The following is a 19,746-nucleotide window of genomic DNA, read 5'->3' as shown; positions in this document are numbered from 1 at the left end:
AAAGAAATGAAAAAATAAAAAGATAAAAAAGAAATTTAAAATTAAAAAAATCAGGGAGAATTAGGATTTCTTTTTTTTCTTTAAAAAAAAAAAGAAGAAGGGTAAGGTACTTCATAAAAAGCTAATTCCTCTTTCCTGGTTTTATTTTATTTTATTTTCTCAGTCCAGGGTGCTTGTTTCCCACTCATTGGCCCAAATGTCTTGACAATAAAGTCTCTTGGTAGTTTCCCTTTGGGGTCTTGTACCTATCTCCATGGACTGGCACATTCAGGTCTGGGTCTTCTCCATAAAGGCTCTTCTCCTCTTTTTCCGTGTCTTTCTTTCCTCTTTATAAATGTTGTGTTGATACTTTCATTTTCCAATGATTTCCCTAGCAAAGCTCTCCCTAGTACCAAAAAAGTCCAGGTCTCTCCTTTAAAGCCCATGCAGGTAGAAAGGCTAGATACCAGACTTGAGACAGAAGAGCCCCATTGTGCTCTTAATAACACCAGACATTTCATCCAATAGGTCCCAGTCCTTGCCTGGGAACCAAGAACTCCAACCTTCCTGGTCAAGCTCTGCCCTGGTTACCTTTGACTGTCTTCTCTTTCTCCCCTTATCCTTCTCTCCCCACCCCTTCTCAGTCTACCATTATTTCCAGGCTTGATGAATATTTCCTTTCCTTTGCTCAGAGTAAGGAAGACCTTCTCCTTCCCTGGTGCACAATTGACCTCAAGGAATATTTGTTGATTACTTGACCTCTTCCAGTTCCTAACTAAATTTGGGAATTATCATTTCTTCCTTAGCATTTCCACAGCAAATCCTTTTTATTTTTTCAAATTCTGAACTTAAACACCAAAAAAAAGATCCTTTTCATACACAGTAAATCACATTCTTTTGAAAATTTTTTTATTCATTTTGAACTTAAATACAGAAAGACAAAAAAGGTAGTACATTAGCATGTACACAGTACAATATAAAAAAAATTCAATTTAAAAGCATGGATTTCCATTTCACACTATTTACTTTTTTAAAAAAATGTAATAAATATTACACATTGTTTTCAAAGCTACCCTGCTTTTCTGTGTTTTCTTCTAAGTTTTCAGTTGTTCTTTGCTATGCACTTTTTCTCTCCCTTTTCACCTCACTATAGGGAAGGCTATCATTAGACACAGTGTGTGTATGTGTGTGTGTATGTACTTATAATACCATATTATACAAAATTCTACTTGTTGGTTCTTTCTTTGGCTGTGGATAGCATCTTCCTTCATAGGTCCCTTGTAGATGATTTGAATATTTAAAATACTCAAAATGTCTTAGTTGTTAAACGTTGTTAAAAGGTAGATTCTGTAAAGTTGGGAAACCATTTCATTCTACTTGGTATTTTAAAAAAGCATATAATAAATGATACATATTCTTTTAAAAATTGTTCTACTCCTGTATGCCTTCTTATGCATTAGAAAAAGTTTTAATGGCTCTCTCTCTCTTTTTTTTTAAACATTAGCTTCTCTTTAATTAACAGATTAGAGAAAGGAGGCAGGGTAAGCCCTTGTAATAAAGAAGCATGGTCCATCGAAATGAATGTATACAAGAGCCTTGTCCAAAAATGTGCTTCTTTTTCTGTCCCCGAGGCCTTCGCCTCTGTCGGGAGGTGAGGAGCACGCTGCATTATGGACCTAGAGAGCTACAGCCCCTGCATCCATCAGTTCGCAGCTTCTTCTAACAGCTCCCTCAGTTTGCCCTCCCCACTCCTCCTCATACCCACCTCCCCTGGGGACATCTGGTTTCTTTCTCAGTTTCGCCACAACCCCAGCCAGACACACTGAGCATTGTGGGCCCCCGACTGCACAGAAGCCGCGTCAGACACTCTGGGGAGCGGGACAAAGGGCCTTGTGTGTGCCTGGGGGTTACAGAGAGAGACGGGCGCCCTGGCAGCAAGGAGCTGTTCTCTTTCATGTGTCCCTTTGGGATCTGCTTCTCACCTTCCCATTGACTCCCCACGAAGTTCAAATGGTTGCCTTTCGGGCATCTTTTCCCGAGATCTCCATCCTCCCCTCTGAGCTGCTCAGGCTCTGTAGGAGTTTTGGACCACTCACTAGCTCGGGAGCCAGAGTCTGCCTGGAGAGGAAAGCCTGGGGACCGTCTGCAAGAGAGCTTCATAGAATCAGCCCCAACATTGGCCTTGGCGGGCAGGGAGGAACTGCTGGCACACAGGAATTGGGGGCCAAGAGACAGGGCAGTGTAATTGTGAGCTGTGGACAGCAATATTTTCTCCTTTTCTTTATGCCCTTCTCCAGTTTGCCGTTTTTCTACCTGTAATCAAAATGTATGTAGCTGAGGCTGTTAGTATTGAAATGGTGAAAAAAATCAAATAAAGGTCTGAATGACCAACAAATGGACTTCATGCCCTGAAGGAAGAGTAGCTTGTTGACCTAAAAAAAACTTGCCACTGGAAGAGAGAAAGAGGAAATATCTGAAAATCTTTTACCTGCATTTCTGATTTTTTTCTCTATCTTCATATCTCTAAGCCTAAGGTGCTTATTCCCTTCTCTTGTCCAAGTAGTGAGGTATTCCATAGTTATTAATTACCCTGCATAGGAGTCTTTTTTTTTAATAACTTTTTATTGACAGAATCCATGCCAGGGTAATTTTTTACAGCATTATCCCTTGCATTCATTTCTGTTCCGATTTTTCCCCTCCCTCCCTCCATCCCCTCCCCCAGATGGCAAGCAGTCCTTTACATGTTGAATAGGTTACAATATATCCTAGATACAATATATGTGTGCAGAACCGAACAGTTCTCTTGTTGCACAGGGAGAATTGGATTCAGAAAGTATAAATAACCTGGGAAGAAAAACAGAAACTGCATAGGAGTCTTAATTTTTGTGTATCATGGAACAGTTGGGGAGTCTAATGAAGTTTATTGACCCCTTCTCAGAAAAATGCTATTAAATTCATAAAAGGCATGCTATTATAAAGAAAATTATAATATAAAAATAAAGTATATTGATTAATATGTAAAAATATATTTTAAAATAAGTGAAGATGTTATCCATATGAGAAAGAACTGATAAATAGAAGTATGTATATATAAAATTATATATATATATATATGCTTACACACATATTTATTCCTTTATGAAAGGCATCTGTGGGGCAGGTAGAAAAGTGAAGGAAAAAAAGGAAATTTACATGATAATTTTATTGTATATTTGAAAGGAATAGCATGTTGAACATAGTAGATTTGCAGTTTCAGATACAAATCATCTTTTTTATTGTACTATCATTATAGAAATACTTATTTTATTCTATAATTTAAAAATAAAAATTATGTTAATGAACCTGTGGTTAAGGACCATATTCTAAGACTTTTCCTTACCCCAACATCCCAAATTAAATACTTGGAATCAACATTATTTAGCTGAACAAAGTTACACACCACTTGCATAGATTCTCATAGATGCAAGGGGAAAAAAGTTAGAGATTGACTGGTCTCACCTCTTCCTTTCCTAGATGGTCACACACACTGAACCCAAAGACTTAATCCAGTTCACACGGTGAGTTAGTGGCAAAGTTTGGGATTCAGTACTTTCAGTCCAGTACTCAACTATCACATGGAATCTCTCAGCTGGTGTCCTCCAAAAGCAAAGCATCTTCTCCCCTTGTGGCCATGCACCTCTTGGGGTTCAATTAAAACTCTTGATGGAGGAGAGTGTGGATTGGCGCCATAATAGAAGGAAAAAGGAGAATCCAAAAGCTCTGGTCCTTATATGTGTGACTCCATAGAAGGCAGCTGGACTTTGCCTGCATGAGCTTGGGTTTGGCTGCCAGCTGGTGTCATCCATGAGATATTGAGTAGAGGTAGTCTCATATATGAGTTAGTGCAACTGTACAGGCCCAAGGGACACCTTCCAGTCAGTGGTGTCTAATAATTAGCACATTCTGTATATATATACACATATATATACAGAGAGAGAGACAGAGAGACAGAGACAGAGAGAGAGAGAGAGAGAGAGAAAAACAGAGAGAGAGAGAGAGAGAGAGAGAGAGAGAGAGAGAGAGAGAGAGACAAAAACAGATAGAGACAGAGAGAGAGAGAGGACAGAGACAGACACACAGAGAGAGACAGAGACAGACAGACAAGAGAGAGAGAGAGAAACAGAGAGAGACAGAGACAGACAGAGACAAGAGAGAGAGAGAACACGAACAACTTAGTACAGGTAAATGCTCTAGGAGCCCGGGAAGAGAGAGATCACTGTGGACTGGAATGGGAAGGAAAGCCTTCCTGGAAAATAGAGAGCCTGATATGGGCTTACTATTGTTGCCTGCTTGCTCATCCTTTCTCTGCTTATCCTATTTCTAAAGGGATTCTGCACCTGGAAATCCTAGCCTTCCTCTCTCCTCCTTCCCCCCCCCCCAATCTTTACTCTTTCTCCTCCGACAAGGCCGTGGGGTCTTTAGCTGTGTCTCCCTCTAACCCTACCAGGTAATGGGCTCATTAGCACTAACTCTTTGCAGCCACATTTTAATTAAGGGCCCGGCTCCATCTGTCAAATAGAAACTGGTGATAACTAAGTATTGACCACCTCCCTGCTGGGACTAATTTATTTATCTTGCTGTTTGATCTCTGCTGTTTGTGGTAATGGTGGGCCTGGGATGTGCAGCTTTCAGGAGGGCTGAGACAGTCAGCGCTGCCTTTGTTGCTCGCTCCCATGGAGGCTTGAAGCAGGATGGGAGAAAGGGCAGGGACTTGACGCCTCAGCTGGGGGTGTCTGCAGTGTCAGCAAGGAAGTCTGGACATGATGAATGTGAATGGATACGGGAGGGACTTGGCTAGTGCAATGCGACCTGCAGAGATATTAGGGTCACTTGTGTCAGTCACCAAGAATTTATTAAGCACTTCTTTAATTCTAGGCACCGTGCCATCCAAGCACTGGTGATGATAGAGAGAAAGAACAAAAGCAAGGTCCCTTCTTGCAAGGAGCGCGTTCTAATGAAGGAGACAACATATCAATTGCTAGGTACATTTGATATACCTGTATATACATATATATATTTATATATGCACACAGAACACATGGGAAACAATTGAAAAGGGAGGTATTCATATTTGGGAGATCAGGAAAGCCTCTTGTAGGTGAACTATAGACTCTTTTTTAAAGTTTAAATTTATTATCTTTAGTTACATTTTAAGTTCCAAACTGTTTTTCTCCATCCCTTCCCACCTCTGCACTAGAGAAGTCAGCCAGTAATGCAGATTTATAAATATATGTGAAGACTATACTATTTATCACTTGTTTCTCTGGAAAACATCTTCCTTTAAAGGTTTGTAATTGATTTGAATATATATAACTCAAAATAACGTGCTGTTCACATATTCTTCCAACAATATTGCTATTACTATGTACAATGTTTTCTTGGTTCTGTTCATCTCATTTTTCATTATTTCATGCAAGTCTTCCCGTGTTTTTCTAAAATCATCCAGTTCATCATTTCTTATACATAGCTGTATTCCATCATAATAATTAATACTACAACTGGTTAGTCATCCTCCAAATGATTGAACTGAGACTTGAAGGAAGAAAAAGGCAGAAATGAGGAGGGAGGGCATTCCAGGCATGGGAAACAGCTTGTGCAAAGGTATGAAAATGGGGAATTACAAGTAGAACAATGTCACTGGATCACAGAGAATGAGGGGGAGTAAATCTGTAAGAATACTGGAAAATAGGAAGAGCTTTAAAGGCCAAACAAAGTTTAGATTTTATCCTGGAGGTAATAGGGAGCCATGGAAGTTCACTGAACAGAAAGGGTGACATGGCCAATCTCTCTTTAAAAAAATCACTTTGGTAGCTGAGGAAAGGATGAATTGGAATAGGGAGAAAAGTGAGATTATTGTGATAGCCCAGGTAAAAGGTGATATGGGCCCAAACTAGGCTTGAATTTATGTAAATAGAGAAAAAGGGACATATGTAAGTGATGCTGTTAAGGTAAAAACAGCAAGATTTGGGAACAGATTGGATTTGTGGATTGAGTGACAGGAAGTTGTAGATAATCTTGAAGTTGCTTTGAGTAGTTGTTATTAACTCTGTTGTAGAAAAATGATTTTCCTATCAAGTAAGTCTGATCATGTCCCATTCCCTATTTTGTTCAGTGACCTCCAGTGATATTCTCTTACCTCTAGAATCAGAATTAGACTTTTCTGTTTGGTATTTAAAGCTCCTCATCCAGCCCTTTGCTCCCTTTCCAATTTTCTAAAATCTCACCTCCTACTACAATTCCACAGTCTAGTTATCCTGGCATTCTTGAGTGGAACGCTCCACCTCTCATCTCCACACTATTTCCATAATGCTTTGCCCCCTCACTTCTAACTTTTGGTTTACTTGCCTTCTTTAAACACTGAACCAAAAGCCCATTTCTTTTTTTGCCCCCCCCCTTTTTTTTTTTGCTTTTATACATTTATTACAGCTTTTTATTTTCAAAACATGCATGGATAATTTTTTAACATTGTGTTCCAATTTCTCTCCCCTTCCCCTATATCTTCCATCAGAAAGCAAATAATCTAATATATGTTAAACATGGTAAAATATATGTTAAATTCATTATATGCATACATATTTATACAGTTATCATGTTGTACAAGAAGACTCAGTTCAAAAGGGGAAAAAATGAGAAAGAGAATAAAATGCAAGCAAACAACAGCAAAAAGTGTGAAAATGCTATGTTGTGATCCACACTCAGTCCCCACAGCCCTCTCTCTGGGTACAGATGGCTCTCTCTCCATCACAAGACCATTGGAATAGGCCTGAAACATGTTGCTCTTGTAAAGATCCACTTCCATCAGAATACATCCTCATACAGTATCGTTGTTGAAGTATATAATGATCTCCTGGTTCTGCTCATTTCACTTAGCATCAGTTCATGTAGGTCTCTCCAAGCCTCTCTGTATTCATCCTGCTGGTCATTTCTTACAGAACAATAATATTCCATAACATTCACATACTACAATTTACTCAACCATTCTCCAATTGATGGGCACACACTCAGTTTCCAGTTTCTGGCCACTACAAAGAGAGCTGCCTCAAACATTTTGGCACATACAGGTCCCTTTCCCTTCTTTAGTATCTCTTTGGAATATAACCCCAGTAGTAACACTGCTGGGTCAAAGGGTATGCACACTTTGATAGTCCTTTGACCATAGTAAAAACCCACTTCTTGCAGGAGGTTCTTCTAGGTTCCCCACAGGTGCTAATGTCACCCCTTTTGGATTATTTATTAGTTCTTCTCTTTATGTGTATTGTATCTACCTGGTATCTATCTGGAATATATCTATTTATTTACATGCTGTCTCTCCCCATTAGAATGTATGCTCCATGAGGATAGAGATTGTGAAGGTTTTTTTTTTTTTGGTATTCCCAGCACTTAGCACATCTCTGGCACATATAAATACTTAATAAATGTATGTTTAGGGCAGCTAGATGGTGCAGTGGTTAGAGCACTGGCCCTAGAGTCAGGAGTGCCTGAGTTCAAATTTGGCCTCAGACACTTAACACGTCCTAGCTGTGTGACCCTGGGCAAGTCATTTAACCCCAAATGCCTCATCAAAAAGAAAAAATTCTCTTAAAAAATAAGTGTATGTTTACTAAGACCTAAATGTTACCATGTATCTGAATCCTTTCCTGGCTTCTCCTCAGCTGCTAATGCTCTTCGCCTTTTGATCTTTTACTTATTTTAAATATATGTTCATATTTTCTCTCCCAACAGAATAAATGCTTCCCTGGAGAAGGGGTTGTTACTATACTTCTGTCTTTCTATTCCCAGGGCCTGTTACAATAGTGGGTTCTCAATAATTTGTTGGAAGAAATGAGACTTAATCTGGCTCTTAAGAGACTGCTAGCTTTTGAAAAGTCACAGGGGCTGGGGAAGGGTATTCTAGACAGGGAAATGGAAGGCTCAAAGCTTCAGAGGTGAAAAAGGAGAGGGTGCATTGATCTAGTTTGGATCTAGTTTGGGGTGGGAGGCTTGCCCTCCCACTGGCCATGGCTGTAATCCAGACGGGCCCTCCTCCGTGCCGCCCTAACGCCCTTCTCTTCTCCCAGTGCGATCAGTACAAGAAGGGGATCATCTCGGGTTCTGCCTGCTCCGACCTGTGCGACGAGCACACCTTGGTGTTCCAGCAGTGCCTGTCCCCGTCTCCCACTAAGCAGGTAAGGCACAAGGGCCCAGCCAAAGGCTTTCCCCGCAGGGATGAGGTGGGGCCCAAGGCTTGATCACTGCATCCTACCAGATCCCCCCCGGAATGGGGTGTGAGGGACACTGTGTCAGAGCTTTGACTGAAGTTAACAGGAATAAGGTTTGAGGGTCATTGATCCCCTCTCCATATCTTTGTATTCTCAATCCCAGAAACAGACTAAGCCCCAAACTCAGACAAGGACGAGGGGCCTGCCTTTGGCCATAAATATGCCCCTAGCTTCAGCTGCTGGATTCTTTGCTCTTAGCACAGAGCACCTCACAGTTTGTCTTCGCCACTGACCCAATAGTGGGGTCCTATTTGGGGACCAAACAGCCTATTCGCCCTGCTGGAAGGAACTCCAAGCCCCATCACGCTGTCCGGGGTTATGTCAGGAGCCTCTTCATATTGATACCCAAGGAATCCTTTGACCATAGTAAATGGTTTCACAAATGAGAAACCTGCCCAGGCCTGGTCCCTGTGGGGTTGGAGACCTGTATTTTGCACTGAGAATTGCTTCCTGCTGTCTTTTGTTTTCCCTACTAGATGCTAATAGGGGAGAGGAAACCTACGGAAGGAGGTTTTGGGGGACTAAGAGGGTCAAAATCTATATAGTTCCCCTATTCTCACTGACACTCAGAGGTGCAAGGGCTGCAGACAGTAAGGGAACCCTGGGTAAGGTATAAGACCCTTTAGCCCAGGGGAAACCCGCTGACAATATCTGGTTTGGCTCCCCATTTCTCTTTTCCATTTCAAAACCTTTTTCAGAGAAGTTAGGGAGGGCGGGACCACCTGTGTTCTACTTGAAGCAAGGATACTTATAGTAGGGTGTTTACTCAGTGTGATTGCTGAGGTAATGGTTCTCTAGTACACATATAGTGTGATGTGGTGGTGTAATGGTTCTATAGTTGAGGGCTGAGAGGACTGGAGAGGAGAAAGTGTGTATGAGCTCGAGCTTCATCCAGACTCCATCCTTGACCAGCCTCATGGTCACTCTCCTGCCTTCATCACTTCTCCACCTTAGACCAAGACCCATCCAGAGATCCTCCAGAAAGCTAGTCCGGACACCACACAGAGGGAAGAAAACTCAGGAGAATCTGTGTTCCTCCTGGCCCCAGCTATCCAGGACTGGAAGCTAGTAGGAATACATCCAATCATGTATAGGCAGTTTTTCTCAAAACCTACTTTGGTGGTTTTCTACTTGGATAATTCCTCAACTCTTTTATTTTTACACCAGGTGTACAGTGGAGTTTGGAAGGGGAAAGCGGTAATCATCAAATGTGGTATCACAGAGTCCTTGAAGGCTGAGAACAATCCTGATACAGCCCCCCGAAGAGAGTTGGTTCTGTTTGACAAGCCAACAAGAGGCACATCAATGGATGAGTTCAGGGAAATGCTTCTGAATTTTCTCAAAGTTAGTTGGTTTGTTGCAGCAGATCTATCTTTTTCTTTTCTTTTCTTTTTTTTAATTAAAGCTTTTTATTTTCAAAACATATGCATGGATAATTTTCAACATTCACCCTTGCAAAATCTTGTGTTCCAAATCTTTTCCTTCCCTTCTCCCCACCCTTGCCCTGGACAGCAAGTGATCCAATATATGTTCTTCTTCTATATATGTAATTCTTCTATAAATTTCCACAATTATGTTTTTGCTTTTCTTTTAAAGCTTCAGCACTTGGGTTTGGGGGTCTGTGCCTCAGGACAGATCAAAAAGATGTTCTTGGGCTCTCTAAAGACACTGGGCAGAGCCAGTATTTATGGTTGGGGCAAGCTCTAAGAATGGCATCCACCTGTAATCTCTGCTGTCCTTGATTTTTTTCCCTCTCTAACTAGATTGGTATGTTCTCCCTATTGTCTCCATCCTTGACCTTAATAGCTGACATAGCCAGTTATTCTATTGCCCAAGTCTTTGGTTTTAAATGAATAAATGAATAAATCTCCCAGCACATACTTAGGCAATACTGATTAGGTGCAAAGCCAGCAGAACTTACTTAAAGTTGATCATCAGAGGCAAAAAGGTCTCTTCCAGCATTGATTGGGTGGTTTCTGGAGAGACAGATTTATAAATTGTTATAGCTAGAAAGCACTTCAGAAGTCACCTGATTCAAACTCTTCATTTTATAGATGAGGAAATGGAAGTCCAAAGAGCTAATATGAGTCATTTAAGATTATATAGTGAGTTAGAATCACATTTGGAACTAAAAGCCAGGTGGATCCTGAGGGTTAGTCCAGGATTTTCTGCCACTAAAATGTGCACAAATATTTTTGAATCTTACCTGCCTTCCATGAGAAACACTTTCTCAACAGCAGTTCATTATTATTTTTTCAATTAAGTATTTATTTTCTGTTTTGCTCATCTTTTTTCCCCCATTGGAAAAGAAGGGAGGTAGGAATGGAAGGAGGAAGGAGACAGGAAGGAGGGAGGAAGAAAGGAAAGGAAATGGAAGAAAGGGAGGAATGAATGGAAGAAAGAAAAGGAGGGAAGGAAGGAGGGAGGGAAAAGAGAAGGAAAAACTTTTGCAATAAATAAGCTTATTTAAAAAATTTTTCATATTAACCATGTCAAAAAACCCCATGGCTATTCCACATTTTGAGTCCATTACTTCTCTATTAGGAGGTCGGTAGCATTCATTATTGTTGGGTCCCCTGGAATCATGGTTGGTTATTGCATTGATCAGAGTATTTAAGGCTTTCAAAATGTTTGTCTTTAATGTTGTATAAATTGTTCTCTCAGCTCTAATTTCACTTGTATCAGTTTGTGTCTTTCCAGGTTTCTCTGAAACTGCTTCTTTCATCATTTCTCATGAAACAACAATTTCATAGATGATAATTTATATAATCATTACCTAGTTAATGTACAGCACCCGATTTTCTTCAGCTCAAAGAGATGCTATAAATCTATTTGTACATATGGGGCCTTATGCTTTCTTTTTGATCATTTCTTAAGATGTAGGCCTTGTAGTGATGGTAACTGGTCAAAGGGTATACACAATTTTGTGACTTTAGGGGCACAATTCTACATTACCTTCCAGACTCCACCAATAGTGCATTTATGTGCCTATTGGCCCTTCATCATCTGTCATGGGTCTGAGCTAGGACCTCAGACTTATATTTGTATTTCTCTAATTATTAGAAATTAGAAATTATATCACTTAAAAATATAATTATGTATAGCTTGGATTTCTAAATGCAATCCATTCTACGGACACTTTTTAGATCTTAAGGAAAAAATTCTCTGGTATGATAGAGAGAACATTTTATGAATGCCAAAAACAGAAGAGAGCTTTCATATTGTCTAGTATAATGATTAAACTGTAAAAGATTTGGCTACTCTGATCAGTAGGTGACCCAAGACAATTTTGAAAGACTTATAATGAAAACTGTTATCTGCCTCAAAAGAGAGAACTGATGAACTAAGAGCAAATTGAAGTATACTTTTAAAAATTATTTTTATTTTTCTTGCTTTTTTTGAAATATGGTTAATATGGAAATGTTTTGCATGATTTCACATGTATAATTTGACAGCATATTGTTTGCTTCTCAAAGGGTGAAGGAGGGACTGGAGGAAATGTGGAATTCAAAATTTAAAACAAATGAGTGTTGAAATTAAAATCATGTTTTTAAAAGATCATCTGGTACAACACCTTCATTTTGCAAATTTCGAAGAAATAAAGGCTAAGAAAGAAGGGAATGCCTTATCCAAAATCATTAAGTTATTAGGAGGGCAGGATTACAACACAATTATTTAGACTCACAGTTTAGTATAATGTTATCCACTTTTTCATGATTTTTTGGTCCTTTCTCCCCTGCTGGACGATGAACTCCATGAGGAAAGAATCCATTCTTTTAATTTCTGTATCTCCCATAGTACTAAGGGCAGTAGAAGCACAGTATTGCGATGATCAGTTCTGATTTATGTGGCTCTTCTCAACAATGAGATGATTGAGGCCAGTTCCAATGATCTTGTGAAAAAGAGAACCATCTATACCCAGAGAGAGGACTGTGAGAACTGAGTGTGGATCACAACATAGCATTTTCACTCTTTTTGTTGTTGTTGCTTGTATTTTATTTTATTTCTTGTTTTTTCCCTTGTTGATTTGATTTGATTTTTCTTGTGCAGCAAGAGAATTGTATAAATATGTATGCATATATTGGATTTAACACATATTTTTTACCATGCTTAACATATATTAGAATACTTACCATCTAGGGGAGGGTGGGGGGAGGAGGGGGAAAAATTGGAACACAAGGGTTTGTAAGGGTCAATGGTGAAAAATTTTCCATGTACATGTTTTGAAAATAAAACATTTTTGTGTTAAAAAAAAAAAAAAAAAAGCACAGTATTGCTAGCAGTAGGCATGCGAGAAATCTTGTTTATTGGCTGACAGGTTGGGTGGGACCAAGTCACGGAGGGCCAGGCAGAGGCCGTCCTGCCCAATTGTCAGTCTTCTTGGCTCTCATCCCAGCTTTACCTGCACTAGAAATAATGGGGTGTCTTTGTTCCATCTGGCAGAGTAACCTTGGAGATCAGCCTTCTCTCGCTGGCCTGGTTGGCCAGATCATCACCATGGCGGACGTCAACCAGGATGGGAAGGTGTCTCTTGCAGAAGCCAAGTCCATCTGGGCGCTGCTGCAGCTCAATGAGTTTCTCCTCATGCTCTCGCTGCACGAGAAGGAGCACACGTCCAAGCTGCTGGGGCACTGTGGGGACCTGTACCTCACGGAGAAGATCCCCCACAGCTCCCTGTACGGCACCGAGGTACCCCCCTTTCTGAGGCCACTGCTGCCCTCCGCACTCCACAGGCTCATCCAGCAGTGGTTCGCGCCGGCCTGGCCACGCAGGGCCAAGATCGCCATCGGCCTCCTGGAGTTTGTGGAGGAGGTCTTTCACGGCACCTACGGGGTCTTCTACATCTGCGAGACCAGCTCTGCCAACGTGGGCTACAACGCCAAGTTTGACTTTAAGATGGCTGACCTGGGCAAGGTGGCCCCGGAGGCCGCGGTCCGGGCTTTCCTCAAAGGCCGCCACTGTGAGCAGAACGCGGACTGCACCTACGGCCAGGACTGCACGGCGCCCTGCGACAGGCTCATGAAGCAGTGTAAGAGTGAGCTGATCCAGCCCAACCTAGCTAAGGTGTGTGGGCTGCTGAAGGACTACCTGCTGTCCGGCACCCCCGCAGACCTCCAGGAGGAGCTCCAGAAGGAGCTCCAAATCTGCATGACTCTGAGCGGCCTGGCCAGCCAGATGGAGGTGCACCACTCCCTAGTGCTCAGTAACCTCAAGACCTTGCTCTGGAAAAAGATATCCAATACCAAATATTCCTAAAGGGACCAGGGCTTGTCCCAGCCACAGCCCACCTCTGCTGTCCTTTGCGGGGAATCTCATTACAACAAAGGGTTCTGTAGGACAAACATTTCCACATCCCGAGGGAGAGGCCATGGTAACAGAGCTCTGGCTACAACCAATTCTATGTCACAAGTAGAATAAGTGCTTTCTCTAATCTATCTACACCACAGCTACTTTCTATGAGGAAAGGTTTTGGTTATCCACAGTGAGGAGAGAACTGAATTCTTCCCTTCTCTTTTGTCCTGGTGACATTTCCACAGTCGTGGCAATGAAACTCGTCCAAATTCCCCAGACATAATTTGAAATTAAACAGGAGTTGAGGATCTTAAAAAAAACCCCAAAGGAATGGATGGGATACATGGACTTACTACCATCCCATCTTCTTTCTGGTACTGAATACAAAACATTTGTCACTTGCTGGAGTCAGCTTTCTTCTCCAGCTCCAGAAGATAGATTAAAAAAAAAAAAAACACAAATCGAATACAACAAAAACAATTAGGTCCCTTTCCTGGCCCCACCTCTATAAGAATTCATTATTTACCTGTCTCTGCTTTCCTCTCCTCTCCTTCACTAGAAAGAGCTCTCCACCAATAGGAAGTTCCCATGAGCTAAAACCCTTTTTCTCCATGGAAAAATGTACCTGCAATCCTTACAAGACTATTGTCCTAAACCCTTCAGACACCCAGGTCAATAATGTGAGAACTTGGCAACCATAGCTAAAAGGCTGTGTAGCAAGTAGAAATCAACTGTGCAGAGGAATTAGTCTTAACTGTGCAATCATTCCTCATTAAGGAAGGATCTGTATTAGTACAGACCAAGGGAATCATAATGCTGTTTTTACAAAAAAAATTTTTGTTGAATACTGATGTAAATAAATAGCTTTTATGTGACTGCCACTGGTCTATCTGAGCTGCCACTCTTGTTTGCAACAATTGCTCCTTGAGGATTTATTGAGATGACTGTTCTCTTAATTACTGTGGGTAAATTCTCTTATCCACAGGTCACTGACATGTCATAATAGCATTCCTTTCCACCTAATCTTCTTTGTTCTGGGTTATTCCGGGGACTCCTGTGGGTTAGAGGGTTAAGTTGAAACCCCCATTCTATCTCAGTACCCTATTGTTGACAAATACTTTCTCTTAATTGGATAGATTTCTTCAGCTCCCCTTTCCTGACTCAACTGCCCAGTTTTTAGGAAGAGTTGACGAGGTACCTTCCACGTTTCTCTACAAATTGAAGTTGGGTAAATCTTTAAGTCTCTTTGTGGGGTAATTTAAGCCACCACTAAAACTGGGGCTTGTGATAATGTCCAAGCAGCCTCATGTATCCTCCAAAGGAGAGGATATTCCTAAGAGGTGAGAATGTTTATTAAATGGATAGGAGTTTACTTGATGGTCAGAATAGAAATGTTCTCCCATTAGCTGGGAAGATTAATAATCAAGTCTTTTTTGCATCACCCAAGATATTATTGTAAAAATTGAGTCTTCGTTTTAGAATTGTCTATTCATCTGAACGGCAATGACTTTTAGGGAGATTGATGGTCTCATACTCATTGCACCACTCCTTGCTCAACAATCTAGCACCAAAGTTAAATGCAAAGCAACAGTATATTATATTTCAGCCAATTTTCTTCCCTCTCATTTCTGGTAGTTTTCTCCTTTGCTTTATTAAAGCCACCATTCCTCCCTTTCCCTCCCCAAACTTTCCCCTTCTGTGGAGCCTCCAAGTTATCATTAACATTCAAAATGATTGCTTCCCCAGGCTGAGGGACTAAACTGGCTACACTCCTACTTAAACAGCCTATTGCAAGGAGGCCAGAACACACCACGGAAAGGTCTTTAAATGCACTCTAAGGTAAAGTCAGATGATTAAAGTTAAAAAAAAAAATCTAAGTTATGAGCTATTCAAAGGGTGAACTTTCATTTTCTAAATTCTGCTAAAACCATTATTAAATCTCTTCGGCATTGTTTATGAGGTTTGTATTAATGAGAACTTCCATCTTAAATCCTTAGAGTAGGAATTAGAACCAGCTCAATTTGGAGAGAGACGGACAACAGAAGCAACTTGAGCTAGGAAGAGCCAGAGCCATGCTCTGAGGGCTGCAGATGGGTGGTGTTTCATGAACTTAGTACTTTCTAATAAAGCCCCTGTGTGCTCAAAGTAAGGACTTGAGGCTGAAATGGGATCTGCAGAAGATTGCCCTGGGAAATATTAGATTGAATTGAAAAAACAGGACTGAGACAGTTATTATAATCTCATTATTCCTCTCACCATGACTGCTACAATAAAATCTTGGATGATACATAATATAGACACACTTCTTTCTAGACTAGTCTAGAAAAACTCCTTCCCAGACTCTTTTCTAGACAGACTAGAAAGTATTCTTTCCCATACTTTCTTCCAGATATTTTTCTAAACTGGCAGTCCAGAAAGCACTCTTTTCCAGACACTTTTTTGGATTTTCAGTCTTGAAAACACTCTTTGCTAGACAGTCCAGACAGCATTCTTTTTCTAGACACTTTTCTTGTCAATCTAGAAAGCTTATTTTTTAGACAGTTTAGATGGCACTCTTCTGGATTGTCAGTCTAGATAAATAATGATCATTTGTTAGTCTAGAAAGCACTAGTTTCTAGGTACTCTTTTTCTAGACTGTCAGTGTAGACTATATGATTTTATATGTATCTATATGTTTTATAATATATAGTTATATAATGTAATCACTAAGGTACTGACAAAAAATCACGATATTTGTCTAAGGAAAACTTGTATACGAGATTAACAAACAAGAAATGACAAAAAACCCCCAAACTCACTGGACTTGATACAGAACTTAGTGACTGTGGGGAGGCCAAAGTTGTGGAGTCCTGAGGTTTTCTTGGCAAAGACTCTATAGAGTGAACAGAATGAAGTATTTGCGAAGGGTCATTCAGCCAAGTGTCTGAGGCTGCATTTGAATCCATGAAAATGTGTCTTCCTGATTCTGAGCTTGGTGCTTTATTCCTGTTCCACTTGGTTGCCTGAGCTCCAAAGACTGGAGTTCAAAACTCAGCTCTTCTGTTTACTGTGTGACCTGAAATAAGACACTTAATTTCACTGGGCACTGGGTTTACTCATCTGTAAAACAAGCTCTAAAATCTGAACCAATATTCATTCTAGCCACAACCTTTAAGCAGCTTCTACATTTTGGGCCCAGCAGGGTCCCACTCTTAGTTGATCTAATTTATTTCCTTTGAGGGCAGCTAGATGGCAAATTGATAATGCTGGGCCTGGAGTCAGGAAGACCTGACTGCAAATTTAACTTCAGACACTGACTATGTGACCCTGGACAGATCATTTACCTCGTATGCATCAGCCTCTTCAACTGTAAAATGAGCTGGAGAAGGAAAAGGCAAATCACGCCAGTATTTTTGCCAAGAAAACCTCACAGGATGTTGGAACGGGGACTGAAACTGAACAACAATCTCCTTTGATAATTTGCAATCTACATGTGAGCCATATTCATATACCCTCTTACCCCAAACATGCATTATATGCAATAACATATTAGAATACTTGCATGGTAAGATCATCTATGCTCCAGGTGAAAAATTGGGTCCTAAGTTTTCTCATTCTTTCTACAAACTTCCAAAACACCCCACACCTAATTTTGCAATTTAATAAATCTTTCTCTGACCTGAGAAAACATCTTTAGAGAATTCTTTTTGTATTTTAAACTACTAATGTAAAATTAAGCAAAATTTAAAAGCCCCAAGAATACTAAATTATACATACATAAACATATATATACCTAGTGTCAAAACTTCTCCTTCTCTTCTAATAGTCCTTCAAGGACAATATTTTAGTGAACTAAGATCAAATGTTGCAAATTTATTTATCATTTCCACTTAATAAATAGAACTTAACTCCTTTCCTAGTAAAAGACACACAGTTACAATAGTGGGAGAGATGTGAAGATTACCCCCACCCCACAGAGCAAGCTGTTTTTTTTGGTACTGACTCAGATTATAAAGAAAATTCAAAGCAAGATGCAAAGGACGAATTTATACTCTAATTTTGTCAACATTAAAATATAAATGCTTCTTCCTTGAAAGAAATATATGAAACACATTTCTTTCATTAAAAAGAAAAAAAAAACATAAACCTAAAATATCTTCATCACAATTATTTTTTAAAAATCACCTCCAAGATTTTCAATGCTAATTTTTAATGCAAGATTTTTATCCAGTTTTTTCTTAAAACAAAATGTAAAGGCTTCAAAGTACGACAAAATTTAAATGCTTCAAATTACTTCTTGTAAATTTCAACATATCTAAAGCATAAAAACTCATTAGCTATCCATTATGTTGAATGTTGGTCAGTCAAAAATTCTGCTCATCATACATACCAAATATCCTGACTGGCTACTCATTTTCAAAGTATCAGAAGAATAGGATGATATACAGGAGAGGCACATTCCTAGCAGAACAGGTAGGATAGGGATATGCATAAATTCTCTCTGTAGTTGGTTTTCTCATGACATTATACAGCAACATGGATATTGTACTCAGATCACAAAACCTAATACCAGTTATTTTACATGACTCAGACACTTTTGCATACCAATCACTTTTGCAAGTGAAAAGATGTAGATTAAGGGTAAGCTACTGTTCACAAGACACAGCTTGGGAGCTGTTGTTTAAGATAAATCCTTATTTTCTATCCTTTGCATAAATGGAATACTGGATTTTGCTAGCAGCTGGCTCTCCACAGGACATGCAACTGCATGAGCTCCTGTGGAATGTAACAGGATTGGCCTGTCTACAATAACAGCATTCCCCCCCCCCCCCCATGTCCTTATTATATATATATATATTTTTAAAATTATTTTTTATTATAGCTTTTTATTTACAAGATATATGCATGGGTAATTTTTCTGCAGTGATAATTGCAAAAGCTTTTGTTTGTTTTTCCCTTCCTTCTCCCCACCCCCTCCCCCAGATGGCAGGTATGTCAATGCATGTAAAATATGTTAAAGTAGTCATTTCCTGTCATCTTTGGGATATGAAATTTTGACAGTATCCTCAATGTCATCTTTAGCCCACTGGTCTATTTCCTTAGGTTTGTCAACTGGAGATTGAGAATTTTTTCAGAATTTCATGGCCCTGTGCCAAGGCCTTTGGATCCCAAACCTTCAAATTCCTTTTCTGAAAACATATCCAGAGGCCACAATTTCCTCCAGCTTTTCAAGATTCCACTTGTAATAGAATTCTAGCATAAACAACATTAAAAATGGTATCTTTTACACTGTATTAACAAGATTGAAAGTCTGGTTGACTGCCTTCATAATTTATCAGTGATCTTCAGGGAATCTTGTAGATAACATTCCACATTTTGAATGCCCAAGTCCACTGGTTTAATCAAGAAGGGTACATGGCTTCTTGTAAAAAAGATGGCTGCACAATGGTGGATTCATATGAGATCCGGAGGCAGCTGTAAATGTGCAAGGTTAGGGACCTGGTGAGAGGCACCAATGGTCATACTTAGGGAATGAATTAAGGGAGAAGAGCCACCTGTAGCTTCTAAAGACACCTTTTACCCACGTCATGAGGGTAGGGCAGAAGACTTCCAGGGAAGGTGGTGGAATTGTAGACTCACACTGACTGTAGAAAAGATGGTATGGAGTCTGAAATTCTGAGGGAGACAGGGCCAGGTGTGCAATATCCTTTTGAGGATAAAGCCAAGCAAAAACTGGCTATCTGGATGGACGGGAGGGCAAAACACAAATCAGTAATTGAGAATTGGGAAGCAACTGGAGACAGAACTGACAAGGAGTTGGGCACAAGAGATACAAGGACTATGAGGTAATTAATCTGGGATCTTGAACCAAGTGATATGTGTTTCTTTGGGGTATTGATAGGACAAAGTTATTGCCAAATCTGATTCTTATGTCAGAATTTGAAGGATAGTTTGTGCAAAGTGGACAGGTAGTCATTACTGATGGGATCTCTTCAAACAGCCCGTTTCCCCTGAAGACCAAATTAGGCAAGATCCAGTTAACTCCTTTACAAGGGGCAGAGAATAGGAAAATTTGGGAATGCTGGATTTAGGATGTTGTCCATGAACACTAATGAAAAACCCTGAGATCTTGTGTTCTAATAGATCAATAGGAGTACTTGCCCATTTTTTTTTTCCATGTAAAGATGAATAGGGTACA

General features: G+C 40.1%; 1 protein-coding gene across 1 annotated transcript in view; it reads left to right on the top strand.

Moving 5' to 3' along the window:
- The window catches only part of DIPK1B (divergent protein kinase domain 1B), a 39,991-nt gene extending 25,542 nt beyond the window's left edge, over positions 1 to 14,449 (top strand). The window contains exons 3-5 of the mRNA XM_051980310.1: positions 8,076 to 8,183; positions 9,444 to 9,620; positions 12,720 to 14,449. Of these exons, the coding sequence (XP_051836270.1) occupies positions 8,076 to 8,183; positions 9,444 to 9,620; positions 12,720 to 13,532 (1,098 nt within the window). The 3' untranslated portion in view covers positions 13,533 to 14,449. The remainder of the gene's footprint in view (positions 1 to 8,075; positions 8,184 to 9,443; positions 9,621 to 12,719) is intronic.
- The last annotated feature ends 5,297 nt before the right edge of the window (positions 14,450 to 19,746 follow it).

This window comes from Antechinus flavipes, chromosome 2 (assembly GCF_016432865.1).
Source record: "Antechinus flavipes isolate AdamAnt ecotype Samford, QLD, Australia chromosome 2, AdamAnt_v2, whole genome shotgun sequence".
NCBI lineage: Eukaryota > Metazoa > Chordata > Mammalia > Dasyuromorphia > Dasyuridae > Antechinus > Antechinus flavipes.
Note: the sequence above shows the minus strand (reverse complement) of the source record. Positions and strands in the feature narration are given on the sequence as shown.